At 38.4% G+C, this 26,319-nt stretch overlaps 2 protein-coding genes and 1 long non-coding RNA gene across 4 annotated transcripts; 2 read left to right on the top strand and 1 right to left on the bottom strand.

Annotated features, from left to right (window-relative positions):
- The first annotated feature begins 9,828 nt into the window (after positions 1-9,828).
- LOC141606252 (disease resistance protein At4g27190-like) lies at positions 9,829-14,468 on the top strand. Its single transcript, XM_074425305.1, has 3 exons — positions 9,829-9,979; positions 10,473-13,506; positions 14,079-14,468. Exon 2 carries the CDS (start codon positions 10,485-10,487, stop codon positions 13,473-13,475), a length of 2,991 nt encoding a protein of 996 aa, XP_074281406.1. The 5' UTR covers positions 9,829-9,979; positions 10,473-10,484; the 3' UTR covers positions 13,476-13,506; positions 14,079-14,468.
- Positions 14,469-14,806: 338 nt separating this feature from the next.
- LOC141606253 (disease resistance protein At4g27190-like) lies at positions 14,807-18,948 on the bottom strand. Of its 2 annotated transcripts, XR_012526617.1 has the most exons (3): positions 15,955-18,948; positions 15,485-15,539; positions 14,807-15,139 (listed from the first exon to the last, which is right to left on the bottom strand). XR_012526617.1 is itself a non-coding variant. In XM_074425306.1 (2 exons), exon 1 carries the CDS (start codon positions 18,530-18,532, stop codon positions 15,962-15,964), a length of 2,571 nt encoding a protein of 856 aa, XP_074281407.1. In that variant the 5' UTR covers positions 18,533-18,948; the 3' UTR covers positions 14,807-15,139; positions 15,955-15,961. The 2 variants fall into 2 exon arrangements, 1 of the variants encoding a protein (XP_074281407.1); XM_074425306.1 differs by lacking the exon at positions 15,485-15,539.
- A 3,561-nt stretch (positions 18,949-22,509) lies between these two features.
- LOC141609308 (uncharacterized) lies at positions 22,510-24,944 on the top strand. Its single transcript, XR_012527349.1, has 3 exons — positions 22,510-22,666; positions 22,764-22,871; positions 24,653-24,944. It is a non-coding gene; the product is annotated as an uncharacterized LOC141609308 (long non-coding RNA).
- Positions 24,945-26,319: the final 1,375 nt, after the last annotated feature.

The raw sequence follows: 26,319 nt of genomic DNA, 5'->3' as shown, positions 1-26,319 counted from the left end.
GTCGATGGCCCAACATCCTAGGGATTCATTTCAAATTCAAAATTTGGGTCGATGGCCCAATTATTCAAAATTTTCAACTTGTTCAAATTTCGGGTCGATGACCCAGTCTTTCAAATTCAATTTCGGGTCGATGACCCAGTCTTTCAAATTCAAAATTCGGGTCGATGACCCAATCATTCAAAATTTTCAAATTCAATTTTCGAGTCGATGACCCAATCATTCAAAATTTTCAAATTCAATTCTCGGGTCGATGACCCAGTATTTCAAATGATCCAATTTTAAGATCGATGATCCAAATGTGCTTATGTGATGATTATTGCTAGTACATTGTCTATGTTTCAAATGTAGCAGGATATGCTTCAACTGGGGGCTCTAAAGTCTTCGACTTTAGAGCCATCGCAAACTGGGGGCTCTGAAGCCGTTGGCTTCAGAGACCATTATCAAGATGAAAAGGATGACATCCACTCAGAATTCAATTCAATACAAGAGTATGAAATGGAAGAATTCCGTAGCTGAAAGCAAATGATGAAAGCGGCGGCAACCTCCTTGGAAAGTCCCGTCCCATTCGGACAAGTGCCAGCAGATGATAAATTTTGGGCAAATGTCAACAGATGATGAATTCGGACAAATGCCAGCAGATGATAAACTTTGGGCATGTGTCAGCAGTGGCCGAACTACGATGCGGGTTTGATTCCGTCAGAAACGGATACGTAGGTGCCTAAGGATAAGGCTCAACCCACCATTTATGCAACTTATGGGTCGATGACCAACGAAGATAATTCGACGCAACAGAAGGAAGAGTTAATCCCCGACGAAGTTTGGGTATGATCTCTTCTTATGGTCAAGTAGCTTATATACGCAAGTCTAATGGACTATAAACGACCCTTGAGTAATCCTCAGTCGAAAGGGACCTGGGGTATACTTTGACTTTCGCCTTGTCCAAGCCTCAGTCAAAGAGGGGGCTCTGTAGATACCCGTATCCGTCGATATTGGAATTTATAGAGAACCCGACAAACACCCGATGATGATAGGACACATGTATTCTTTAGTTGTCATTGTCATTATTTGGAGCTCGTTTTACGAGGTAGAATGGGCGTCGTCGATGAAGCATTCTATTAATTTAAATGATATTTAAATTAATGTTTTTTTTTAAAAGGGAATTCATTTTATTATTTTAAATGATATTTAATTTAATGTTTTTTAGTGAGTTCATCTTGTTAATTTGAATGATATTTAAATTATGGTTTTTTAGGTAAATTCAATTTATTTTATTTTATTTTGAATTTATTTTCCCAAGTTTATTTTATTGAAAATAAAATAAATAATTGATTTGAAAAATCATTTTATGAGTATATTTGATTTGAAAAGTCATTTATTTTAATTTATTAATTGATTTGAAAAATCGATTTTAAAAGCGAAGAACTCGTTTTTAACCGTGTGTTTTGAGCTCGATTTTAGCTCGGTTTTTAAGCCCGTTTCCTTTGCGAATTGGCACGAATCTCGAGTACATTAACCCACCTAGACCAATACCCATCAACCCATGTTCGAACCCCCTCACAAGCAGCCCAAATTCTCGTCCCAAACCTCTCACAAGCAGCCCGCAACCCAATCCCGTATGCCCTGTTTTGCAGCTCAATTCGCAAGCCCAAACCTGCTCCAAACACTACCAAGACCCGTACCCATTAACCCTAACCCATACCCTAGTATCCTACCCATATTATCCAAGCTTAATCACCAAGAAAACCCCCCTCAAACCCTCACAAAAACCCATGGACAGCAGCCATACGGGATTGAGCCCGACTGCCTCCTCCTCCCTTTTACCCTATTTTAAACCCTTATAAATACCACCCCTTCACCATACATTCATTCCTCTAAGTTCTCCATACATCTAACCATCACCCACAAGCTTTAAACCTCATAAACAAACCCTAATTGCCTCCCAAAAACCCTAAACAAAACCGATACACAAGCTGAAACTGTTTGTGTGTCCTCCTCGAAATACAACTCGTTCCTCCATCAAACCTCCATCAAAATTCGAGTTTCTTGTTCCTAATTAACCACATAACATCCATCTACACATTAGACAAAGAATTACGAGCCAAATTGCCCTTGAGAGTACACGAAATCCCTCGAAAAACAGAGTGAAATAACACTCTGTTTTCGCGGTTTCTTCTTGTCTGTCCAGTTCTGTTTGTGCTCGTTTTTCGTGCCCAATAACCCAAAACGAGCAGGGGTTGCTTTAAGATTCCTGTTCTCCTTTCTTTCTAGTTTTCAAAACATCTTTCAAATCGAATTTTCGTCGTGAAACGAGGGAGATATCACTGTTTTAAAATCGCTGTCCAGAAACTTTCCAAAACCCGTGTTTGCTTTGTTCTTCGTCGACGACGGCCTCTCGAGATAGAATCTACCATCGATTACGACCCAAGTCGGTGTCAACGATACATGTAGGTTGAGGGTGCATCAAATCCCCTTCTCTTCTCTCTTTTTATTTCGTTTTTTTATGCTTTTTTTATAGCTTGTTTTTTGTTTGTTTTTTCGTTTGTTTATCGTTTGTTTTAATTTAACTATGAAACTAGTTAGTCCGAGTATGAGTTAAAGTACCACTATGAACACCCGCGTTGACTTGAGATGGGAAAAGAAACCGCTACATCTGTCGGTCGTACACCCCCGTCTCATTTACATATCCTCGTGTTCAAAGTAGGGCATAAATAAAGCAATTATCTAACTTTGTTCTTCGTTTTCGACCCCCTTTTGTTTCGGCAAAATCGACATACCCTAGGACCCGTTGTATGTTAGTTTAACCTCTGATTGTTAACCTATGACGTATTTAGATGACTTTAAGTTAATTTAATAATCTAATTAGACACGATAGGTGGCTTCGACGTAAGTTATAAAATCAATCGACGATTCTGTAAATAATTGAATGCATCTCTCTCTTTCACCTGATTTCTCGCTAGTATGAGAGTGCGTGATTAGCACCTTCTTATTGACACTCGATGAGTTAAATTAAGTAGCTTAATTTGATCTAATTAGACCCTTTGGGCCGTGTAGAATGCACCCTCATGCGACAATCAATCAACATCGTTTTTTTACTCGTTTTCTAACTTGTTTTCGATCCCTTTTCGCAATAATTCGATCTAACCAATGAATCTAACTTAGGAACTAGGTTGGCTTTGTCTTAGCCGTTGGTTGGGCCGTGGTTGAGCCGTGGTTGGCCGTGTGTTTGGCCTTTCCTATTTCGTTTGTTTTCGCATCGTTCGTTCTTTATTTTGTTTTGTCACTTGTAATTAATTTATGTTTCTTTGAGTCACGTTTTGTAATTTGTTTGTAATTAGTTCTCCTTTTTGAGTCAAAACCTTTTATGAAAACCTTAGTTTTGTTTGGTTAGACGGTTGTTCCCAATGCTTGTAGGAGCGTAGTAAACCGCGTGTTGTCTAAAGCAACACGGCCCGGTTTATGCTAATGCATGCTTTGGTGCGTAGCCCTATGTCTAATCCAATGAGATTAAGTGAGAGCACGCAACACGAGGAGTGACCCAAGGCCGTGTGTCATGTAGGCCGTGGGTCACCTCCCCTTTGTGCACGGTTTTCGAGGCCCAATGGCCGGGTGTTTTGTGTCGTGTTTTGAGTTGTATGTAGCGATTGTAATTAGATCGAGTTGTAATTTATTTATCGTTGTGTCGGCATGAAATGCCTGGTTTGTAATAGGTAGATCCCAACGGCTCCCCCATTCCCCTTTAAGCCTTGTTTGTTTTGTTTGTATGTTGTTTAGATCAATCAACCCACATGCTAAATTACAACTTTGACAAAGTTAGTTTAGTTGCATCTAAAACGACATAGAAACTGTTGTCACATGTTAGGGTTAAAACAACGTTTGCACATCATACATCGCAGTAGCTATGACCTTGTTTGAAATCCGACACTTGACTTAGTAGAGGCCGTTATTGACGGGCGGGGTTGGGTGTCCTTATGGGCTTCCCAACACGTACCCTCACCCCTTACTCAAGATCTATGGTTTGTGGATCCGTCTAAATACCATTGGATTACGAGAGTCATTCAAATCGAGTGATATAGGGTACAAGTCTTTATCTTTAATCACTCGTAGTCGATTGGCTTTATGCTTTTCGATGAAAGGTGTAAAGTTGACTTGAACGGTTCCAAGTTCCCAAAAAACTTGGTGGCGACTCTAATTTGTCTTAATTCGATTCGAAAGAACCTCGAGTCGATTATGCCGGGTGTGGATCCCTCGGACGCAGTTCCCGAGGGCCTTGTCCACAACTACGAACTTGATCTTTTAGGTTTTTCGGATGCGGACTATGCCGGTGATACATTGGATAGGAAAAGCACTTCGGGCATTGCTACTTTCCTAGGACCGTGTCTCATTTCATGGGCTTCTAAGAAGCAAAACACCGTTGCATTGTCCACGGCCGAAAGTGAATATGTGAGTGTCGCTCTATGTTGTGCACAAATTCTTTGGGTACGTCAACAATTGCATGATTATGGCCTTATTTTCGAGACTACCCCTATATTTTGTGACAACACTAGTGCAATTAATATATCAAAGAACCCTATACAACACTCACGAACTAAACACATCGACATACGACATCATTTTCTACGTGATCAAGTTGAAAAAGGTAATATATGTCTAAGCTTTTGTAAAACGGAAAATCAAATTGCGGACATTTTTACAAAACCGTTAGAAAGAGAACAATTCGAAAGACTTTGGTCGGAAATTGGTTTATTGGGTGACATATCGCTAAATTAAGTTACTTTCTCCAATGATTGATTAGAGGAAGGATTTACATGTAATTAATTTTAGCTAATATGGTTGAATGCATGCAAATGTCGAACAAAATAAAATCAACGAATGTCCGTGTGCACTTGAGCTGTTTTTTTGCATTGAGCTTCCAAAATCACTTTATGTCCCATCATACCTAAAGCCTACACCCTAGCCTCACTCTCTCAACACTCAACCGTCCTCTCACCTTGATTAACTACACCAACCCCTCATTTATTTCCATGTTTCCACACTAACACTCCCTATTACCCACTAAACAAAAACCAACCCTCACCTTTTTCGGATTCCCAAACCGTCAATACCCTTTCCCTTTCCACTCTCTTAAAATGCCTCCAAGGTTCTCAAAAGAGGTTCTTCAACTCAGAAATACATTCAACCCAAAATATATTGCCAAGAAGAAAATGGCTCCCAAAACCGCTGCCAAAACAAATGAGACCATCCCTGCCACTGCCAAACCAACCGTTGCACGAAAGAAAACAACTGCCAAGAGAGGCGGTGGTCGTGGAAGAGGAGGTAGAAGTAGGAATCCTCCTATTTCTCTACAGTTAGATGCTGAGGTGGACTTTGACACCGATGAAGAAGACTCCGGTTCAAAGGGAACCAAAAAGGATGAACTAATTCGAAAGTCAAGTGATGTTGCCGAAACAAATGAAAAGGAGGATCAACCAAGTGAGATAAAAGAGGGGGAACTTGAAGGTGAGAAATCAAAAGAGGGTAAACAAAGTAAAGAAAAATCAGAAGGAGACAACGAAAAATCAAAAGAAAGTGAGGAAAAATCAGAGGGAGCCAAAGGAAAATCAAAAGAAAGTGAGGAAAAATCAAAAGAGAATGAAGGGGATTCAAAAGAAAAAGAAAAGAAGAAGAATAGTGATGATGAAAATGATGCAGTTGAAAAGAATGATGATGATGTGCTTTTAAAAGATTTGGTGAGTGAAAGTTTGGAGAAGGATGAGATGAGTAAAATTAATGCAACTGTGGCTTCCACTGTTGAAAGGGAAATCGGTTCCAATGCTGAAAAAATTGATAAAGATCCAAAGACTGATTCAACGAAGACGGCGCATGTTGAAGAGGTAGTTGATGTTGAGGATTTTGGTGATGCCAACGTGGTGTTTGATGATAGGCTTGACCCATTATTTTCAAAACCCGCATCAAGAACCCGGTCCAAGCGAAAGATGCTTGAAATCTTCGGTGATGATGATGTTGATGTGACGTCGGAGGCATCCCCTCCAAAACCCAAAGTCACTCAAAGAAAAACGGGATCCGGCTCAAAAAACAAGGCACCTAAACGGGCTTGTTATCATCGGGATTTGCCAATCATTTATGAGAATGAGATTATTGAGGAGAAGGTTCCACTCAACACATGCATGGACCTTGTCATTGCTCCTTATGGCGAATCATTCAAGAATGACGTCCTCAACCATCTTAGTTCTCTCGATCTTCCGGATGAGATTTTCAAGATATGCCATGGTATGCTGATCTGTTGCTTCCACAGTGGAAGGCGTTATAAGAAATCTTGGTATGACACCTCTCTTGCTTTCAAATACTTCAAAGAGGCTATGTATGCACAGGGTTGGGTGAATTTGTTGGACAAATATAGTCTCATGTACTTGTCCGAAATCATCCAATTCTATGCAACAGTCAAAGTAGATGTTGCATCTGGAACTCTCTCTGCCTATATAAATCAGAAACCCTTTGTCCTTACAATCAACCAACTTGCTGCCCATCTGGACATATGTGATGTCGGGCTTACTTCCTTTCCCAAACGTGATTGGGGTGATGTTGACGAAGTTACCTCTACCCAGGTCATGAAGGTTCTTCGACCTCATGATGACGATGGCCCAACCAACATCTATGCCTTTGAATTAACCGCACCCATCAGGTTCATCTTTAACCTTGTTTTTCGTAACCTAGTTCCTAGCAACAATAGCCGTGGGAGATGTTCTCTCCTTGATATGCTCCGTATTCATCACATTGTCAAACACAAACCCATTAACCTTCCTCGCCTTATGTTTCACCGAATTCTTGAGATGTCCACTGAGTTCCAAAGCGGCAACTTTGACAAAAATGTCGTGGTCCCTTATGGTATGTGGCTCTCTATTATCTTTATGAGGGAGGGGTTAGTGTTGAAGGGAAGCCCCGCAATTGAAAAATTGAGTGATGAAATGACACCGGGCCTTCTTTCTCGGATGAATTTGGAGATTAAGGATGGGAAATTGGAAAGGAAAAATCAGTCGGGTTCTATAGTGGGTTCTACTGTTGAATTGGGTGTGGTGCTCGCAAAGTTGGATGAACTTCTTGGCACTGTCAATCGGTTGGTCAAGGAACAGGGCAAGTTAAGGTACGAGGTGGGTGATCTTCGCACTATGAATGAAGATCTACTTGAACGTCTTCAGATTACCAAGCCAAATGCCTCCTAAGCTCATGCCTCCCTAACCCGTCTATCTCTTTATGAACTTTGGCTCTTTGCTGTTTTTAAGACACTCTCTTGCACTTTCGGATGTTTGTTTTTTATCTTGCTTGAACTATTTGTGTGTGTTTAAATCGTGTTGCTTAACTTTTGGACATGTTTTATCCTCCTTTGACGATGTCAAGAGGGGGAAGTAGTTTAATTATGCTATGTGTGATCTTCTAACTCTTAGGCTAACGTTCACCGTGACTATGTCTTAGCTTTCACGATTAGAAGTTTTACCTAAGCCAAGCATGTTGCACCTTTCGACTACCTTGATCATGTTTATAATCATGTTTATGTTGAAATGACCAAAGACCGACTAACCATGGGCTAAGGGGGAATATCACACATGTTTGGACTTGTCATCATCAAAGGGGGAATTTGTTAGAACACATTGGGTTGATGATGCCAAGTCCCTTTGTTATTTGATTGTTTGCTCTTAGTTGAAATAATTAGTGATTGAAGCAATCAAATGGATTTTCAACAATGATTCAAGATGATCAAGCTAATCAAGGAAGTCAAGACAATGATATTTTCCAAGCCTTAGTCGACAAATGTAAGAGTAAGTGTAACATTCTCATTTAAGTCAAGTAATGGCAAAACCATGCAACAGTACGCTGTACTGTGGTTTCTGGTACTATCATACGGAGGAGGAATTTCGATCAAATGTTTTTAAGTGTCAAAACTTTGCAAACTTTAAACCTTAAACATTTGAATTTTCAAAAGCTTGAAAATAATCTGAAATTTTGGAGTCACAAACCCACTTGACTAAACCTTTATAATTGTGCAAACACCTTTTACTAAAATGGCAAAGAAGACTTGTCAAACTTCTAAAGTAAGAAAAGTTTTTTGCCATTTTGGTAAATTGTCACATGTTGAGTGTAGTAGCTTAAGTTTTCTGATTTATTAAGCCCTAAGCTTATAGTCTAACACTTACCATCACTCAAAGCTATCATTTTAATATTGGATTTAATCTTTCTAAGTTGTACTTACCTAAGACTAAATCCACTATAAATAGAGTGTCTTAGTCACATTTATTTCTCAAGACTTCCAAAGCATTTATTGTAAAAACCTTGCAAATCATTTGTGCATTTAAAGCTTTGTTCTTCAAGTGTTTGCAAAACGTTTTTCTGATTTTAAGTCTTCAAAATTGTTTTCGAAAAAGCTGTAAAACCTCCAAGTATCAGTTCGATGTACTGTGACATAATGAGTTTGTTCCATGATTCTCGTGTTAGATCTTCATTGTAATCTCCATGTTCATTTAAGTGAACTCTTGAGATTCAAGATTCTGTAACACCTTGAGATAGAACCCATAAACTCTTGAAGCGGAGTAGCTTTAAGTTTGAGTGCAACCGGAGTAGGTTGGCGAGTTATTTTCATTGTAAGGGGTTTAGTAAGTTTGAGTAAATTTCTAAACAAGTAATAAAATAACGGTTGGACGTAGGCCTCGGAGTAGAGGCTGAACCAATTTTTAAAATGTCGTTTGTTTGTTCATTTACTTTTACGTTCTTCTACTTTGCTATTTCTCGCATGTACCTAATCAAGTTCTGTGTCACAGTCACCTATACTGTGACATATAACTGTTGTACCTTCTTGTGAACTTACATTTAATTAAGTTTCTCAAGTCTTGTACTTCAAATATTCTTTACTTAAGTTAATTAATTAACCAAGTTAAGGATAAAATTTTAAAAGGTACACCTAATTCACCCCCTCCCCCTCTTAGGTGTTAATCGTTCTTAACTCTTCACTAGACCTCTTCAATTAACGTGGGGTGTTACAACTAAGGTCATGTTCGTTTGTACTTAATTTCAGCTCATTTCTGTTCATTTTAGCTCTATTCAAGTTTAGTTTAACTTTTCTGTTCACAAATTAACTCTTTACTTCGGTTCAATTCAGATCAATTTAATTCAGTTCAGTTCGGACAATTTTAGTCCAAAAGCACACATCCTAAGTATCCACCTAGGTTGCACAGACACTCCTCCTAATCGGCGTTCCCGTGTCGGACACGACACTCGTCGGACACACGTCAAAACGTGTCGGACGCTTGTAAAGCCGTGTCTAACTTTCATCTTTTATTTTGGCACGTGTCCGACACGTGTCCATGGTATTTTGAGCCGTGTCCATGGTATTTGGACACACCTTCAAACGGAATCAAGTTGAATTTAAGGTAAATGGCGTGAATTATTATATGGTTGAATTTGGTGGGGAAATAAGTTGAATTAGCGGTAAATGATGTTCTTTAGACTAGTAATGAGATGTCGAAATAGATTGATTATAAGTTGGTTTTTGGTTTTGGAAACGAGAATGAGTTATAATTAACGTCAAGTTTTACCTTCACTTATTTAAATTTAATATTCAAATACTTTTTCAAAAATAAAATCGCACATAAATAACTATAAAATATATATTTTATTAAATTTAAATAACGTGTCCCGTGTCCTAAATTTCATGAGGTGCGTGTCGCGTGTCCACTGTCCGTGTCGTGTCAGTGTCCGTGTCGTGTTAGTGTCCGTGTCCGTTTTGGTGCTACCTAGGTATCCACCAACCAAAACCGTTCAGCAAGTGCTTTGGATCTATGATTAAGGACTAAAGTAGCGGTTTCCTCAACTATCAGTTTAACCATCGTAGTATCACGGTGACTTCAAATTGAATCAGGAGTTGCTCAAGTCAACGCCATTGTTCTTGATTCTGCTACTTCCAGTGTTCACTGTTCCTGACTAAACTCATCAGGTATCTTCAATATCTAAACTTTCTTCATCATTCTAGCTGAATTTTGAACCTGTGTGCTATGTTTTTGTTCAGTAGATTAAATTCAATGTTACAATCAATCAAATTATTACTTGGCGCATTTGGTTAATTACTTCGTAGTTTAGTACTCCCTCCGTTCCATTAATTTATACTCCATACCTCGTATTTATTTACTTTGGTAGTCCATTTCTGTATTGGTTGGTTGCGAGCTGATCAGAACTTGAGATTGACTAGAAATATAGAGCTCGAGCTCGAGCTCGAGCTCAGTCTCTCATTATATTTTTTTCTAATTTCTCACTTTTTAAATCCAACACATGACCAAACTTAGACTGTACCTATTCCGAGGGCTCCGTGAAACGTGTAAGATCATTTAGAGCTGTAATTGGAATAAAGGATAGATAAATTTACATGGATTAATTTCAATATACTATTTAATGGTTTTGATGCTGATAAGTGAATTTGTTTATCTGACCAGTTATAACTTGGAATGGAGTCAGTTCCTATGACAATATTGACTGGAGGGGCTGCCCAGGCAGCTGGAACTTTGGTCGGGCCAGCAACAGATGCTGGGAAAGGAATTTACAAGTCTCTGAAACTCAAATACGATTACATTCGAAACTTGGATCAGAATTTTAAGAATCTTGAAGAAGAAGCACGATATCTCACTAGTCGAAAGATGGATGCAGACGATTTTATTGCTAATAATCGTATGTCTCAGGAAAAGACCCATGAATGTGCAACATGGCTTGAAGATGTGGAAAAGATTACAGCAAGTTTGAATGACATGAGAATCAAGTACCAAAACATTAACAGTACTTCTGGTTTGTCCGGCTTACGTACTCGTCTTAAGCTTAGCAAACAAGTGGTGAAGATGACAAAGTCTGTAGTTGAACTCAGGGGTAAGATAAACCATGAGCCTACAATATTAAAAGAAAGAATTCCAGACAGGTTTGGGAAGTTCCCCAAAAACATAAATGATGTTCATTCTCTCCGAGAAAATGTGGAAAAGCTTATAGACAGACTCAATGATGACACGATAAAGAAAATTGGAATTTGGGGAATGTCTGGTGTTGGAAAGACAACAATTTTGGAGAATTTGTACGAGGAAGTGGCAAAGCGTCAAATGTTTGATGTCATGCTTTGGGTTACTATGACTAAGGAAGGTGGCTTAGATCAGATACAACAGACAATTCTAAAACAGCTGACTTCAAAAGCGGATGTGGTTAATGATCGTGGTCAAGCTTCAGACTTTATTTCTGAAGCTCTAGACAAGAAGAAATATTTGCTCCTCTTAGATGGCGTCTCCTCAAAGATGGAACTACGTCATCTAGGCATCCATGACGGTCATATGCATGGCAAAGTAGTGATGGCTACTAGGGAAAGAACCCTTTGCTATGTAATGGAGATGGATGATGACATCAAAATTGAGAAAATATCAAGAGATGATGCACGCAAATTGTTTCGTGATGTTGTAGGCAAAGTGATTGATCATCCAACCATAGCTCCCATTGCTGAAAGAATACTCATACAATGTGGTGAGCAACCACAGGTTATCAAAGGAGTCGGAAGCTATTTAAAAGGAAGATTCAATGAAGATTTATGGCAAAGTACGCTGTCGAAATTACAATCTCCAAATATGTATCCGTTGAATCATTTGGAAGATTTGTTCGCTGCCTTTAAACTCATTTATGAAGAGTTGCATGATAGCTTAAAAGAATGTTTGTTATATGGAGCATCGTTCCCCGAAGACCATGTAATTTATAGAGATTATTTGGTCGACTGTTGGAGGACAGAACAATTAATCGGTATTGGTCAGACATTTAGAAAAGCATGTGAAGATGGGCATGCAAGTTTGGAGGATCTTATAGACAAATGTTTATTCGATCAATGTCCGAGTATTAAACATGTTAAGATGCCCGTTATATTTAGAAATGCGGCTATGAGAATGGCTCTCCTAGAGAACTTTGGACTGCTATTTAGGGATGAGGAAGACTTGGAACGACTTCCGTCGTCATTCCCATGGAGAAATGCTAGAATAATTTCATTGATGAACTCTAATTTTACAGAGTTGCCTCAAAGACCAGAATGTTCAAGGATATCAACTCTATTTCTCCAAAAAAGTGAGAGGTTATCTGTAATTCCAGCATCATTCTTCGATCTAATGTCAACCCTTAAAACTCTAGACTTATATGGCACTGGGATCCGAGAATTACCCCCTTCTATTTCCAAGTTGACCAACCTTAGAGGTCTTTACCTTAATGGCTGTCGTGAGCTACTGAATTTACCAGACGAAGTTAAGAAACTTCAAAATCTCGTACTCTTGGACATTTGTCGTAGTGGGATTTATGGTTTTCCTTTTGTGATTGGAGAACTGAGTGGCCTTGAATGTTTAAGGGTTAGTTTTGCAAGTATATTGGGTAGTCGTAGCCTTGTCCAAACTGAAAATATAGAAATGTCGCCCAAAATCTTTGACACCCTTATGCAGTTAGAAGAGTTGGCTATTATTGCAGATCCGAATGATTCACAGTGGCACAAGATTTCCCTAGCAGTTGTTGCAAAACTTGCCAACTTAAGGAGGCTAAGTGCTCTAACTTTCTACTTCCCTAGCACGGACTCTCTAGAAATTTTCATTAAAGCTAGCTTTTCTTGGAAAAATGGTGTTTCGCACACCAGGGCCAACTTTAGATCATTTAATATTTATGTTGGTTCTCATCCAAACAATTTAGCTCAAATTGATGTCTCAAAGTGCTCAGGTCGCCGGTATCTTCAGTACTCTAAAGGGCAAGACATTCCTGATGCAATTAAAGAGGTGCTTAAAACAGCTTGCGCTTTTGAACTGATAAATCATCAGGACATTACCAATTTTTCTCATCTCGGTATTGATGGTATGAAATCATTGGAAATGTGCTTGGTGGAGGGATGTCATGCCATGGAAGTAATGGTAGACAGTAGCTTATTAGTAGGAAATTCTGCACTGCCATGGCTTAAGGAGCTACATTTGGTGAAGTTAAATCAGTTAAGGCATATTTCCCGAGGATCGGTTCCCCAAGATAGCTTTGGACAACTAACAAAACTGATACTGTGCGAATGCCCGAAATTGTCACAAGCACTCTCATGGGAAATGGTGAAAGAACTCAAGGAGCTTCAACATTTAAGAGTACAAAAGTGTCCTCTAGTAACTGAGGTATTTGAGGTATGTGTCGTGTCTACACCGCTATGTCCCAAGTTGCAGATTCTAGAACTTGTGAATCTTGAAGGACTTGTTAGCATTCATAATGGGAATATATTAGAATGGGCTGGCTTACAAAAAATTGAAATCATTGAATGTGATAATCTGGACAACTTGTGCTTGAACGAAACGAATACAAGAAAGTTAAGAAGCATAAAGTGCAGCAAAGTTTGGTGGGAAACCCTAACCTTAAGTGACGAGATCAGAAGACATCTCTTAACTTTTTGCTGTTTTGTCGAAGATATATGAACTCAGCTCCCTCTGTGACCATATGCAATGTGTAAGTTACTAACCATCCACTTATCACTTACTATCTTTTTTCCGTTTTGTTAACAGTCATCCTCTTTTGTGCCTCTACATGACATGTGACATCGTCTTTGATTAGACTGGCCTTGTGATGGACATGGCTATGGATTGTGAAATTTAATAGGCTACGGAGTGTGAAAATATGAGATTTGTCCATGGCTCAATTGTAGGTTAAACGGTGAGTCTAGATTCATTCGAAGTATAACTTGGGAGCAATGGCCTTTACCTAGATGAAGTATAACTTGGGAGCAATGGCCTTTACATAGATATGTTATTATGTTTATATGCTCTCAGCTAATGATACATCTTACTAAAAGTATTCACCTTTGTAATATCCTATATGGTTATAATAATGAAAGTATGAAACTATGAGTATATGACAGTAGATTACCTTAGAGCCTTGCAGTAATCTTGGAGTGTGTTCTTTTTCACCGGAAATTCTTATTTCTAAACTATGACAATAAGAGCTCATCATTGGATTCAGGCATCGCTAGATACTTCACGTTCATTGTTGACACTTGACCCCGTTGTTATTTTACGCTGCAGAACACAAGCAACTTCGTGAAAAGCTTCTCTGTTCCTGATTGTGCAAGAAACAGATGTCAGAGGCGGAGGAAGGCATACCAGTTGTATATCTGCCAACAAGAAACAGGATTTTCGAGTTAAATGATTCTGCTCGAATGTCCTCGGCAACAAATTGCATTACCACTTCCTGCTTTGGAAATTTTTATACTCAGGAATCCCTTGTTTTATACTATATGTATCTAAGATTAATCTCTGTTTGAATAACTAAAATATTCTGTGTTTTGTTTGGCTGAAATTGTCTCAGTGGAAACTGATTTCCACAGAACAATATACATTTTCGTTTCTATATTTAAAACCGTATTGGATTGTCTCATGAAATTTCTGAGAGACTCGCCACCAGTCGACTTTTAACGACTCGTTGATGCAAAAGCAGGATAATTAACTGGTGAGTGCTGTCTTTAGCAGGTTTTCTCTTGCAGGCAATCTCTTCATAAAGCTACAACTACCTAAATTATACTCCCTCCGTCCCGGTTAATTGTTGTCCTTTGGTTTTGGCACAAAGACCAAGGAAAGAGGAAGGGACCAATTACAAGATGACAAGTGGAACAAATTGGGTGTAAATGATCAAATTGCTCATCAAATTCATTCTTAAAATAGAAAGGACAACAATTTACTGAGACACCCTAATATGGAAAAGAACAACAAATGACCAGGACGGAGGGAGTATTAATGAAGAAAACCAAGTAAAATATCAAAAGAAATCTGTGTCTCAATTGATTGATCTCATTCAGAGAGAACCGTTGCTTTGCAAAAGCTAAAAAAGAATTGTTTACAAGCTAATGATACAGGTTGCTACAAATTACAGATCTTTTCCTCTGTAAATCTGTAATACCCGATATCAATGACAAAATGAGTTCCCAGCAGTAACTTGTAATACAATTACTGTTCTACGACAGTAAAAGCTTAGTCATGGCATTGCTAAAGGCTTCACCTTCATTGTTGATACTTGGTATGGTTTTAACCGGAGAGCAAACTCCTTCCGTTCTTCAAAACCACAATACTCACTGTACGGTACTTCATACCTACATTCCATCACAGTATGGATTTGGTTAAACAGACTGTCTTCCTCTTTTTACTACAGGAAAAAGAAGGGCTTTTAGCACCGCCACATTCTTCAGTTTGACATGAAGAAGTCAACTGATGATCCTTGTTTAGAAGGTAGCTAAGTATTGCGAAACTAAAAGACAATTTAGTCGCAGTAATTAGCCAGCTGGCTACTGTAATCAAAACTGATGTGTTGCCTGGTACGCTTTCAACTTTCTGGAAAATCAAGGTATACTTCAAAAAAAACATACTGTTGAAGCCCAGTTAGTATAACTACTGCCGATTAGCAAAATAACAGGCGTATGTAAAGTAGAGATAATCACCTTATGAATTATGATGGTACACTGCTATCGTAAATTTCTGTAGGAGAAAACTTCCCTGAAAACTCATTGCAATCAATGAGTCATCTCCTTGTTGTAAATTTCTGTTAAATAAATGCAACACTAAACGAACGAGATCAAGTGATTCGTCCTTTGGAAACCAGGTTGGCTGATTAGTTATTCAGTTATTATTTGGGGTATATCTCTGGCCTGTGATTTACCATTTCATGATGATAAAAATAAATTTGTACTCGTACTGTATTTGTTTAAGAAAGGTCTTAATCAATCAATCCACTAATAAATGTAGTGGCATAGCTAGTTTCTCCCGCAGACTGCGGTAGTAAGCATGACCTTATTCAATGAGATGCCTAAGCTATTATAAAACGGTCATACACTGTACAAGAGTCTTTAGCGGAAAGAATAAAAACTTGGCCATGCCAAGAATTAGCATCAGAAACAAGAAGAATACTAACCTTCCAATTACAAATCGTCAATCTGGATCTGAATGAAAAGCTTGCAAAGTCTTTCGGATAGTAGAGGTTCATCCCATTCCAAGGAATCCCACCAAGCTTTATCTGCAACTATTTCTTTGATTTTTGCAGTGTCATCAGTTGTCATACACAGATTCTTCAACTTAGGACAATTGTAGAAACTCATGTACTCTATATTCGGCCAAGTGCATCTCCCGATTTCACACAGGTCAGGAAGGTAATGAAGTTTTAGAACTTTCAAGCAAGGTAGGACAGCAAATTCCTCGGAACCCAACGGATCCTCATGAGAGATAATATGTTTCAAGGATGCACAATCCTCAATCACCAACTCCTCCAATTTCGGAAGATTCTTCATCATGGACCAAGTGAAAGCATAGGTCAATTTAGGACATGCGCGCAATGAGAGAAATGTTAGCATGTTAAAGCTTTTCTCTGCAAAAAGATGATGGCCACTGATAATTGCTTTGAGTTTCCATAAACTATTGAGAGACAAATATTCTAGAGATGGGAGGATAACTTGTCCGTCTTTTGCGAGATGTATAATAGCTTGGACCTCTGGACAGTCACTCAGTATGCATATTCTCAAGGCATCCATGTTATCAATTCCAAGCTCTGATAAAAAACAGATACTGAAGTGATGATCCAAGTAAAGGGAAGTAGCTCGTTTGAGTACCTCCATCACTCCTTGAGGAATTGTTTCACCATTAACAAATCTAAGGCATCGCTCAGAATTACTGTGCATTAATTCTGCATCTCTGGTAACTAGAGATAAGGCGTGCTTGAAATCATGTCCAACGATAAAGTTGAAGCCTGTCACGTTTCCAATTTTCCACGATTGGCTTCCTCGTAAAAAATATTCAAGACTTTCTAACTCAGGGAAATGAAAATAAAGGGTAGTCAACAACAAGTCGGCCACCTCTTTACTGATGTCTGATACACTAATTGTCCAACGTCGATCTCCAGGTTGCACAAATATGGCGAGTTCTTCTAGCGGAAGATTTGATATAGTTCCTTCTCCAATCAAATTTCTTGGAAGATTATTGCACTCACTGTGATTTATGGACCCATAAAATGAAACTTTCAAGATTTTTAAAAATACTAGTTCGCTGATGGTATCAGGCAGATTTAACAATTCAGTGCCTTGAAGATCAAGCACCTCAAGAGCTGTAAGTTTTCCAATTGCTGAGGGAAGTATAATCAGGTGCTCACAATCACGCATCAGTAACACTTGGAGGCTTTTGAGCGTAAATAAAGAGTCAGGTAATGACCTGATTCTGGTTTGCGAGAGGTTTAAATTTGTGAGAGAGTGCATACTATCAAAAAAGGATGCAGGTATGACCCTTAAGTATCGGTTTCTTTGAAGGAATAACGATACAAGAGTTGGGCAATATGGAAGGGTTGAGAAATCGTGATCCATCAGAAAAATAATAGTAGCTTTCTCCCATTCCTCAAGTGGTGGAGGTTCCTTTAGTTGATCACCAATTTTGATCAAGTATTTGTCAACTTGTTCAGTTCCTAATTTCCGCAATCCATGACCGAAGAACATTTGACGACCTTCTCTACTGAACGGAAGGATTGCTAACGCAGAATCTCTTATCATATTATGCATCCTAACCATCATAGTCTCGTTACTAGCCTCTAGTAACGACGCTTTCACCAGCAGTCCTACAATATCGTTTGCTTTTTTATACGCTGCCATTGTGGGCCTACCAAGCAATCCTTCAGTGATAAAGCGGTTTACCAATACAGAAATGTGAATTTGCTGGTTCTCTAAGACGAGAGCAGAATATAAAAAACATTTCTTCACGTCATGATCTTTTAATCTGTCATAACAATATCTGATATAAGGATTTAAAGAATCATCTGTGTCACCTATTCTACGAGAATCTAGGTGTTGCGCTGCAAGCCTCCACTGAAAGGGACTGGTCTCCGCTTTTAATGCACTCCCAACAACAGAAATTATCAGTGGAGAATAGCGACATGTGTAAACAACACAGTTTGGTTGGATAGATGAAGTAGAGACACCATGCACCAACACAGTTTCGGGTTTTTGAAACATATCCATTAGCTCTGATAGACTTGAATCTGAGTCTGAATCACTTCCTGATTCCAAGTCGTTCTCAACATCTGAGCCTCCTGCTACTTTCACACCGTCTCCATCTCGTCCAATTACCATATCAGTACTCAGATTAGACGCCCATTCATTACTCAATGTGGTTTTCCTAGGGTCCTTGAAGGAGGAGACAATCTGGTTTGGATTGGAAAAGAACAAGCGCGCCTCTTTGTTGAAATTACTGGACACCTGCGATGAATCTGCGTCTTGGAAATCGATTAATTTGGCAAGTCCAAGTTCAAGCTTCTCAAGCAAGACTAGTTGAGAATGACTGGACACCTGCGATGAATCTGCATCAACAAGTGTAGCTTCAATGATATTTTTCAGATCCTGGAGATTTTTTATTTGGGAATCAATGTCAGGTGCACCAGCTATTATTTCACAAATTTCTGAACCCACTTGCTCTCCAATAGTTTCAAGCAACTCAATCACCACCAATTCCGCCATTTTGCACTCCTCTCGGTCTTCTTAACACAAGGTTTTATATATGTTATCAGATCAATAACTTGATTTGGTGTATTCAGAATGAGGATTAGTGGTTGAGAGGATGATGATAAATTGGTAGGTACAATTTCCGGCTATCACTTTATTTAATACTACCTATGTCACATACTGATGGCTTGATTTGTTTTTTATTTTGATTAAAAAGTAGAACCCTAAATCCCCAAATCAATTTGGGGGTAAATATTAATATGGGATTTGGAGGTTGTATAAGGAAGGAAATAGATGATGTAGGATGAGTAATGATGACGTATAAGAAAGAAGATGATGAATGCTGAAGAAAGGAGCAATGGAGATAAAACGAGTAAACATTAGAAACTTTAGGTGAAGATGATGAAGTCATGAAACCAGATTAAAGAAAAGTTAATGGCTTTTAATATTTATTTATTTTTATATATAGAAGCGTGACAGGACAAACAAGTATTGTGTATTACGGAGTTTGATCAGTTGCAATCGGGTGACTTTTAGTGAATATTTTAGATAGCAAACGAGGTCAGTATCAGGTGTTCTTGGACCGGTGATTTGATTAGCAATCAATTAGGCTATCTCGGTCTAACATCCTAAATCCCCTTTTAACCCAATATTATATTGGTAGAAGACATAATTAAAAATATAAAAGAGATAAATAACAAAGCAATTGAAGAACAAATGGTTAAACTATAGATTTAAAGGGCATAACTAATTCGATAGAATTTATGACCTTAAACAATTCGATTGACTTATTAATGATTAATCTACTATCCCCGATTAATATTCCTATTGAACCCAAGAACCTTGACTTTTTTTTTTTTTTTTTGAAAACCCCAACGCGGGATTAACTCATATTACTAAAATCCGAACGAACTAAGGATACAATATTGTCCGGGAGACAACCTTCCCAAACTCGCCTACCACTACAAAAACCATTAAAATGAGCTAAAACATGCGCACTTGTAGATACCTCATTTCTGCACCTCCCGCAAACCACCCGGTGATGATTGGGCCGCATGTTTGGTATACGGAACGATTTGTGACAGTTCGTAAGTTTATCGTCAAGTGGTCGCTCAAACACTTGTGTCTACCTCTTAATTGTCATCTACGTGCCGATACGGTCGTTTTGGCAGTAATTAGAGTACATTTGGAGTCCGGGTCAGAAAACCGTCTTCATTTCCTAATAACCGAGTCAGAATATTTTGGAATGTTCCGGATATTTCTATTCCATATTTTCCAATCTTTTAATCTTTGGTAAAATATCTCCCGTAATATTCACACAAAATATTAAGGAAACGAGATTAATCCGTTATTCCATAATAGAAACGCGGAAATCTTTCTTCCGCAGGAGGAAACCACTCAGGAAAAGACGCAGCAGGTGCTGCACCTCTTCCTCAGTCCTTTTCTGCGTATTTTCCGTATCTTTTCGAGATTCACTTCCAAAGTTTCTCCGAAAACCCTACTTCCTCCGTGTGATTAGTATAAATAGAGACCTTCGGTCTCACATATTTCTCACGCGAGTGTCCGCCCTTCTCTTATCCCTTTGCATTCTAGACCACGTTCTTACATTTTGGCGTCTACGTGCTTGAACATTCGACCACGTAAGCTCGGATCTTTCTGAGTACCAGCCTCGTTTTGCATGGCTGACCAATTTGACCAACTCCACAACAATCAACTTTAATTAACTTTGTTCGTTTTCCTCCTAGAGGGCACTTTCGTCGTACATTTGAGTCGAGCATCACTAAACGTTAACTTAGTTCATCTCGTTTCGTCAAACATGTAAGTCTGAGGGTGTATAATCCTTCTTTTATTATTGTTCTTTATTTTTGTAATCATTAATATTGTAAAGTTTATGTCGAAAATATGCTTAAAACCGATTTGTAAAAACCTTGTTTAAAAACCCTTTTTATGGATTATCAGAGGACAACCGTCGAGAAAGGACGCAGCAACTGCTGCGCCTCTTCGAAGGGACGCAGTGCCTGCTGCGCCTCTTCGTGAGGCTGCCGCAGTTCCTGCTTCATTTCTTCTTCCTTCGTCTTTTGTGCGTCCCTTTGTTTTTTGTTTTGTTTTCAATTGTTCGTTGTTTCATTGTTACACAATAATTCTAATATAATAATTTTAACATGTAAATTCTTCATATTTAATTCAACTTTTAAATCCCGACTTAAATCCCTTATAATTCATATTTGCGGGTTTTCGTCATTAAAATCAATTCGGTTTTAGAGATTCGATTTACCCATGTTGAGTCTCTGAAATTCATCTTTGATATATTTGTATCTATTATTTATCGTCACCGCCGTTAATTCATCATTAATAACCTGTTTAGTTTAATTAATTTGTTTAGTTTGTTAATTTGTAAATAACCTTATTAATCTTGTATATAATTCGTCCTAATTAGTTTTATTCATGTTTTATCGTTTTTATGACCTCAATCACATGTAAATAATCGGTTAAGCACTTCCATCCGAGTCAAATAATATTAATCGAACATTAAAATCACCAACGAACATTAACGATTTGCAATTCCGGCTTCACAGCCAGAACTGAGCTGCAGCTCTGCTGCGCCTGTTCCGGGTTGAGTTCTGTCTCTGAACTCCCGTTTCTGCCTTGACCTAGTTTATTAGTTTACGTATTTAATTAACTACTATTCGTATTATTGCCTAATAATTTGTTTCTTAATTTATTTATTTATTCTTTTCTAAAATTATCCGTTTTAAATGTATTTTCGACATAAATCCATTAAATCCGATGTAATTATTGTAATTTTCTTTTTTGTTTTCTTTTATTGTATTGCTTGTATGCTCTCACATGTAATCGATTTTAAATTCCTACTTCGACATTATTGCATGTTAAATTACTTGTTAACCGACTTAGTTAATTCTCACATGCTAGGATTAATCTAATGGATGTTGCATTGCATGCATTTAAATCGAAAATATATCGAGTATAGACGATTTCCTTAATCATTAGTAGAGGCCGCTATCGAGGCGGGCGGGATTAGGCGTTCGATCAAAAGAGCTTCCTAATACGTACCCTCACCCCTTACTCCAGATCTCTGTGAACATCCGTGTTCATTGGCATCCACGAGAGTCATTCTAGACATAGAATGCTAAGGGTAACGAGTTCTTGGCGTTCATGTCACTACTTTGTGTCTTGACATGGCACGAGGTATTCGAACGGTTTCCAATTTTTCACAATAAATTGGTGGCGACTCCACAAATGCAAACGCTTGTTCCCAAGCGCCCCCGTGGCCCATGTCCACACTTTGGCGACTCCGTTGGGGATAATACACTTACGTGTAGCCAAAAGGGTGAAACTTGAACAAGGTTAGGGAATAGTTTGTACAAGACAATTGTCGGTTTTCATAACTCGATCTTCCTAGATCGTTTCATTCGGCCTTCCTAGGCGCAACCCAACCCATTCGACCAATCGTCCCGTCTAAACAGTCCTAATTCTTATTTGGGCCTAAGGATGGATAGCGATTGACGTCATCCATGTAACGCCCCGTAAATTTCGGACCGTTAATATATCTCAGAAATAATTTATTAATCAAAATAAAAGTGAAAATTAAGTATTTAATGTAAAAATAATTTAAAGAAATATAATTTTATTATATTTTGAAGAAAAGTATTTATTTTGATAGTTTTGAAATGTTTAAAAATAGTTTAAACCGTGTAAAATCTTTTATTTCGAAATAAGGGCGTATCGGGGGGAAAATGACAATTCGTTTGAACGTTGGGTAAACGAATTTGGAAATGGGTCATGTGAATACTCAATTTTATTGTAATCTCGTGTTTAAAGACTTTGGACTTGACGGAATTTGCGTTTGACTTACGGATTTAATTATTATTGAAACGAGTCAAAACCGACTCGTTAAAAATCCCGACTAAAAATCCCGCACGTAATTTTTCCTCCTTTCGTCTCTCACGCACGGCTTCCCCTTCCCCTTTGTTCTTTCTTTTTCTGAAATTTTGATGTTCATCCTCTAAAAACACCAAAACCCCATTTTCATACACATTCAAGCTCAAAATCGTCATAAAATCTTCGTTTCTTGTCCGTTTTTCGCATAATTTACCTTTCCGGAATCCCCTCGCCACGATCTACAACTTAGTATGTTCTAATTTCAGTTTTCATTAAGTTTTTTTAAGACTAATTTTCGGAAATTCGGTATTTGTGTTTAATTTTTGTGTTTTTATTGTTTAATTAGGTGAAGGATTGGAAGACGAGTTCGGGGACTCGTATATTGTAGAGGATAGCGGTTAGTTGTGGTTAGGGTTTCGGTTTTGAGGATTAATTGCTCATTTTCTAGCTTAAGGTAACATATTTCGAGCTACTCGACGAATTATCGTCACATGTTTTTGATTTTTGTATGTTTGGTGAATTTTTGTTTGGGTAGTAATTTTTCACATGTTAAACTTAGTTGCATGCAAGCTTAATTTGTGCCTTTTGGTAGTTTAAATTATTAAAGTTGAATTGGGGACGATTAATTAATTTTCAGACGGTCTTATAATGTATAAAAAATGAAAAAAAAAGAGAAGAAATGGTGCGGCAGCGGGCCCGGCAGCAGCCGGCAGGCCCACGGCAGCCCCGGCTGGTCTTGGGGTTGGCCCGGGTCGGTCCGTGCTTGTTTCGCGGGTTTTCGTACAGTCTTGGTCTTTTCGGGCTAATTAATATTAAAATACAATAAGTAACAAAAGGGGTAGTAATTTGAGTTGAATCATTCTAGTAATAAAAAAAATATGTTAACGGTAAAATTGTGCTTATATTAATAGTTATCACATGTTAGGGTAGTTTACAAAAGGAAATTGTAATTAATAGGCTCAAAATGAATTTTATAGCTATAATTGTAATGTTTTGTTGATTGTGCCGAAAACTGAGCCTTAGTCCCTTTGACTGATGCGATGTCAGTTAATTGAGTGATTGGTCAGCCGCAATTTGACCCGTACCTGTCGCAGGGCTGAGGTTGCGGGTAAAAATTCGGTTGAATGAATTAGATAATCGGCCTTTTTCTTGTTTTAGGCCATTTATTATATCTCTATTTCACATGTGTAATTAGTTGAATTTAAATAGTTTCTTATTTAGTTAGTTGAATTTAAATAGCTTCTTATTTTGTAGTAATGGCCCTAGTTTCCCCTAAAGCCTTTTATATTGTTATAATTGCTAGGATTGGAAATTAGTATTGAATTCTTGTTGAGGAACTGTTGGGATTGTATGCTGTAAATAGACATTTATATAGCTTTCACATGATTGAATGTTAGAATTTATGTTGGTAAGTAGGACTTTTTGCCCTCTTAAGGTTAAGTGGGTGTCTTACTTGACTTGTGTGGTGAGTCTTGGGTGGTGTGGGCTAAAATATTCAAGTCGGGACTAGTTTGTGACTAGGTCCTAGGTGAGTATTTCGGCCTTCATCATAGATAGGTCTTTATAGTCTCTGACGAGTATATGTTCACTGCTTGATAGCCTTTGTGTTCCTGACTAGTGGATGTTTATCCAAGTTGGGGCATGACCTCAGGTACTTATTTTGATAGTATGGGGTCAGCTTAAGTACTAGCCGACCCTTCGGTGGTGTCCTTAGGGTACTCACTTCACTTTGTTTTAAAAAAAGTTGTGAGTCTTGGGTGCGGTGGTGTGTATCCGCATGTCTAGGTCTGCGCAGATTTTAGGCTAGGGTTGTGTTGTCTCTTGGCCATGTTTTCTTAATAGTAACCGCTGAGCCAAGATACCGGTTCGATTACCTTCCCTACCTCGTGGTATAGACTTGAGTTACAAAGTGACTATTGACCGTACTAAGAACTTATGCCTGTCTTTGATATATTGCCCTTTCTTGTATGGTGATTCTATGAATCATAGAAGGTGAGATCGGCTGGCTATGGTTGATAGAGTTTGGATTACAATTTGTTATATGTTTCACATGTTAGTTTAGTTTGGTCAGTTTAGGGCTCATATGTTAGAATAGTTGGTAATTGAATTATTTATCATCTTGTTTACATGTTTTACTACATGTTACATTAATTTTGACGATTCGTGGCTGGGAGGACTCGAAGTTACTCCCCACTGAATTGTGGCTTTCGTGTTTGTATAAAATGCGATTGACAGGTTGTTGATGCTTTGTTGGGGGTCACAGACGGCTAGTGAGCAAGGAACCTTGGACCTAGTTTTGGCTATTCTATTAGTAAACCTTTTACCCTTTTGGTTTGTATATAATTTGAAGGGACATATGTCTCCCTTTTCTATTTTGGGTTTGTATCACTATATTTCCGCGTCTTAAGTTATGTATGTAAATTAGTTTATCAGTTGTTGCAGGGTATTTGACACTCTTCTTGAGTTGGAATTGGTTGTGAATGGTTTAGTTAGAAAAATTTTTGAAATTGCAGTTTTTTTTGGACTAGTTGAACCATTTACAAACATATCCTACCAGTTTTTCTGTAGAATTTACGTATATAATTAAGGCTAGAATTAAGGGTGTCACAATCCATACCATGGTACTTACTCTTGTTTATATCAAGGACTTTCACTACTTGAGGAAATGGACTAGGAATCGGCCTTACTCTTGTTTGGTACGAGCCTCTCCACACACCTCGGGTTTGATTGTTCGGTATGGCAACCCACCCTTTAAAGCCAAAACCCTTCTAAATGCACTCAGCATCCCGTTATAATGCTTGTATAATGTTTGTACCATATGTGTTCACCATTTCTAAACAAAACCATGACGATTTTTGTAAAATAAAAATCCTTTTTTTTTAAAAAAATGTAAAGATTTCGAAACTTAGGCCTAATATTAGCGCAAAACCAGTCGAAACTCTGTCCAATTGTCAAGTCAAAATTCGGGCCCCAAAACCCATTTCAAAACCTCACTTCGAGTCCACTCCTACAACTACACTAAAAGTTGACTAGGACTAACATTTTCAAACTTTGTCATTTCTGCAAAATTCACTTGACACAAGTGGCACACTCCCACTTCACGAGTCAAAACTTTTCTTTTCGAGTAAGTGTGCTAAAATGGTCGATCGTGTTTTGATTCGCCGTCAATCTCTTATTCAGTTTCCAAGATGCCTGAAACAAGCGACGTGAACTTCAACCAACTCCGGAATGGTAATGATCAAATCCTAGCCGCGCTAGCTCGTCTCCAAGTCACTCAAGACCAAGTGTATGATCGCCTTGACACAATCGAAGGCCGAATATATGCCGTGAAAACGAGGATGCCTCCTCGAGAAAGTGAGGTGTCTGATGAATTTGCGAATAACTTCGGGGACGAAAACCCTCCCATAGGTATGACTACAGCTGAGAAACGACCACAATACTTGGAGGAACAATTGATGTATCTCAAAGGGGATGACATTTATAGGGAAAATAATCGCAAATATGAAGCCGTGAGTTCCAAGTTGCCAACCAACTTCAACATGACAGATATCCCTAAATTTAAGGGGCATGAAAACCCTTTGAACCATATCCGTACTTTCAAGGATTACATGTTTATCAAAGGTATTAAACCCGAGATATTCTTAAGGATCTTTACTTCATCTCTTGACACCATCCCAAAACAATGGTTCTATTCTCTAGAGCACAAGAAAATTGCCACTTGGGACGATGCCGCAATTGAATTCGCCAAGCAATACGCGGATAATGCTGAAATCCAAGTCAACAAGCGCACTTTAGAGGTTCTTACCCAAAATGACAAAGAAGGTTTCACCGACTTCCTAAGTAGGTGGAGGAAGACCAGTACTCAACTTGTTGAATGTCCAGATGAAGCTACCCTCGTGGAA

The sequence above is a fragment of the Silene latifolia genome, chromosome 10 (genome assembly GCF_048544455.1).
Source record: "Silene latifolia isolate original U9 population chromosome 10, ASM4854445v1, whole genome shotgun sequence".
NCBI classification, from domain to species: Eukaryota; Viridiplantae; Streptophyta; class Magnoliopsida; order Caryophyllales; family Caryophyllaceae; genus Silene; species Silene latifolia.
Note: the sequence above shows the minus strand (reverse complement) of the source record. Positions and strands in the feature narration are given on the sequence as shown.

Bases quoted from the DNA above. Each gene is read 5' to 3' on its own strand.
- LOC141606252 (XM_074425305.1), top strand. From the start codon at position 10,485: ATGGAGTCAGTTCCTATGACAATATTGACTGGAGGGGCTGCCCAGGCA.
- LOC141606253 (XM_074425306.1), bottom strand. From the start codon at position 18,532: ATGGCGGAATTGGTGGTGATTGAGTTGCTTGAAACTATTGGAGAGCAA.